General features: G+C 34.8%; 1 protein-coding gene across 2 annotated transcripts; it reads left to right on the forward strand.

Annotated features, from left to right (window-relative positions):
- Positions 1–757: 757 nt before the first annotated feature.
- On the forward strand, positions 758–2,632 carry LOC8271352 (gibberellin 3-beta-dioxygenase 1). Of its 2 annotated transcripts, none has more exons than XM_048377582.1 (2): positions 758–1,499; positions 1,876–2,632. In XM_048377582.1, exons 1-2 carry the CDS (start codon positions 997–999, stop codon positions 2,540–2,542), a joined length of 1,170 nt encoding a protein of 389 aa, XP_048233539.1. In that variant the 5' UTR covers positions 758–996; the 3' UTR covers positions 2,543–2,632. The 2 variants fall into 2 exon arrangements, with proteins under 2 accessions (XP_048233539.1, XP_048233540.1); XM_048377583.1 differs by having other exon boundaries at positions 758–1,493.

Consider the following 2,632-nt stretch of genomic DNA (forward strand, 5'->3'; position numbering starts at 1 on the left):
AAGTCCAACTGAGCCAATTAATTAAACAAATAATAATTTGAAAATTTGAGATGGTAACACAAAATTTTGATTGAGATTTAAAGAGAATTTTATTGCTAATTTTTAAATTACCCTTTAAAAAAAATTCTTGTAGAAACTCTGCTTACAACGGTATATATACATAGCCAATATTATTAAACTATTAACATTTAAAATTATCAAACTAGTAAATATATAAATTAAAAACTCGAATATTTTTCTACATATTTTTTTTAGAAAATTTAATTAAATTATTTTATGATTTAATGTATTTTTATTTTTAAAGTACGTGGTTTCTTTGATATTTTGTGAATTTCGTTATTAGTAAATAACAACTAAATTGCACAATATCGTTGAGAGATTCTGACGCAGCACGCAATAGCTATTATTTTTTCAATTGTCATAACATAACAGTACCCATTGATAATATCATACAACTTAATCATTATTTAATAACAATCATATTTATAAAAAGTAAATTATCAATTCTGAAAATATATTGAAACACATGATAGTTTAGTAATATTTTTTACTTTTTTTTTTAGAGATTCTAAGATGAGTCTAGAGTATACAAAGTAGAGTATTCTTTTAATATTTTGTTTACTAAATAATTCTACCGCTTTTGTATATCCTCCTCGACACTTTCCTTAAATGAATAATAAAATAATAATATAGTATGTAAATATATCAATAAAACATTTGGATTGGCCCCATTTCTCCCTATATATATGCCAACTCCAAACTATCATATCTCTCGTCTCAAAAATCCACCTCTCTCCCTATATTGCCATCCTATGTTTTCTCCATTGAAGGGTACTTTCTCTATTTGCCAAACATATTCCTTACACTGCTACAACTACTGACTTCTAAACATTCAATCCCAAACTCTCTTTTCTTCTTAACACTTGTTTCTCTCTCTTTCTTTTCTAATACAAAAATCTCTCCACTCTCTTATTCTTCTTTACTTTAAAACACTATATGCCTTCAAGATTGACAGATGCCTTTAGAGCCCACCCTGTCCATCTCCACCACAAACTTCTTGACTTTACTTCTCTTCAAGAACTACCCGACTCTTACAAATGGAGTCAACTTGATGACCACCCCCAACACCGCCCTTGCTCCGGTGGTGGTGGTGGTGGCGGCCCAGAATCGGTTCCGGTTATCGATCTTTTAGACCCCAATGCCCTTAAATACATAGGCCATGCATGCAAAACTTGGGGTGCTTTTCAAGTTATTAATCATGGTATTCCTGCTAGCCTTCTCAATAACATTGAGAAAGCTAGCAGAAGTCTTTTTTCTTTACCTGTTCACCAAAAACTTAAAGCTGCTAGATCACCTGATGGCGTTTCTGGTTACGGTATTGCAAGAATTTCTTCATTCTTCTCTAAACTTATGTGGTCTGAAGGATTCACCATCGTCGGATCTCCCCAAGATAACTTCCAAAAACTTTGGCCTCGAGATTATTCTAAATTCTGGTACATGTAATTTTTTTTTTCCTTTTTCCTTTTCGTTTAGAATTCTGCACATACTTTTATATCTTCATGCACGTGTAAAAATTCATTGTACATTTGTACATACCTTCTCTTTATTATTATTATTATTATTATTATTTTGGTCATACAAAAATCCAATTTTCTTTTGCTTAATGCAATTAGCAAATGATAATATTGAAAGCCATGGCCCCACAAAGAAAGATTTGGGGTGGCGATGGTATCTACAAAAGAAATCCAATGTTTGCTGTTTTGGTTTGTTTGTTTGTGTTATGCCCCATTGGCCCATAAATAATAGCATCACCTTACCATTCATACAGTGCCTTTGTTATTATCTAATTTTCTTTGCTTACTTGTCTTTTTGCAGTGATATAACAGAAGAATACCAAATAGAGATGCAAAAACTTGCAGTCAGATTGATGTGGTTAATGCTGGGCTCCTTAGGCATAACTAGCGAAGATGTCACCTGGGCTGGCCCAGAAGGTGATTTCGAAGGGGCTTCTGCTGCCGCCTTACAACTGAATTACTACCCGGCTTGCCCTGACCCGGATAAGGCCATGGGTCTTGCTGCCCATACTGACTCAACTCTGCTTACCATCCTACACCAGAATAGTACCAGTGGATTGCAAGTACAAAAAGAAGGAACCGGGTGGGTTACCGTTCCGCCTATTCCGGGTGGTCTTGTAGTCCATGTAGGAGACCTCCTTCACATCCTATCCAACGGGTTGTACCCCAGTGTTATTCACCGGGCGGTAGTTAACCGGACCAAGCATAGGCTATCCGTGGCTTATCTGTATGGGCCACCATCAAGTATCCAAATATCACCCTTATCTAAATTAGTAGGCCCGAGTCAACCACCTCTTTACAAAGCAGTCACTTTCTTTGAGTATCTTGGCACTAAAGCTAAACACTTCAACGAAGCACTATCAAGGGTTAGGGTATGTGCTCCTCTGAGTGGATCATTACTTGATGTAAATGAGCACAGCAACAACAACAACAACAGTAATAATAATAATAGGGTAAAAGTAGGATAGAAGAATTTTACCTTTTTTTTTTGTTTAGTTTTGTAATTAAATCCAATTTTGTCCTTTTGTCTTAATTCCTTTCTCCAAGAATTTCTTTTG

Source organism: Ricinus communis, chromosome 8 (assembly GCF_019578655.1).
Source record: "Ricinus communis isolate WT05 ecotype wild-type chromosome 8, ASM1957865v1, whole genome shotgun sequence".
NCBI lineage: Eukaryota > Viridiplantae > Streptophyta > Magnoliopsida > Malpighiales > Euphorbiaceae > Ricinus > Ricinus communis.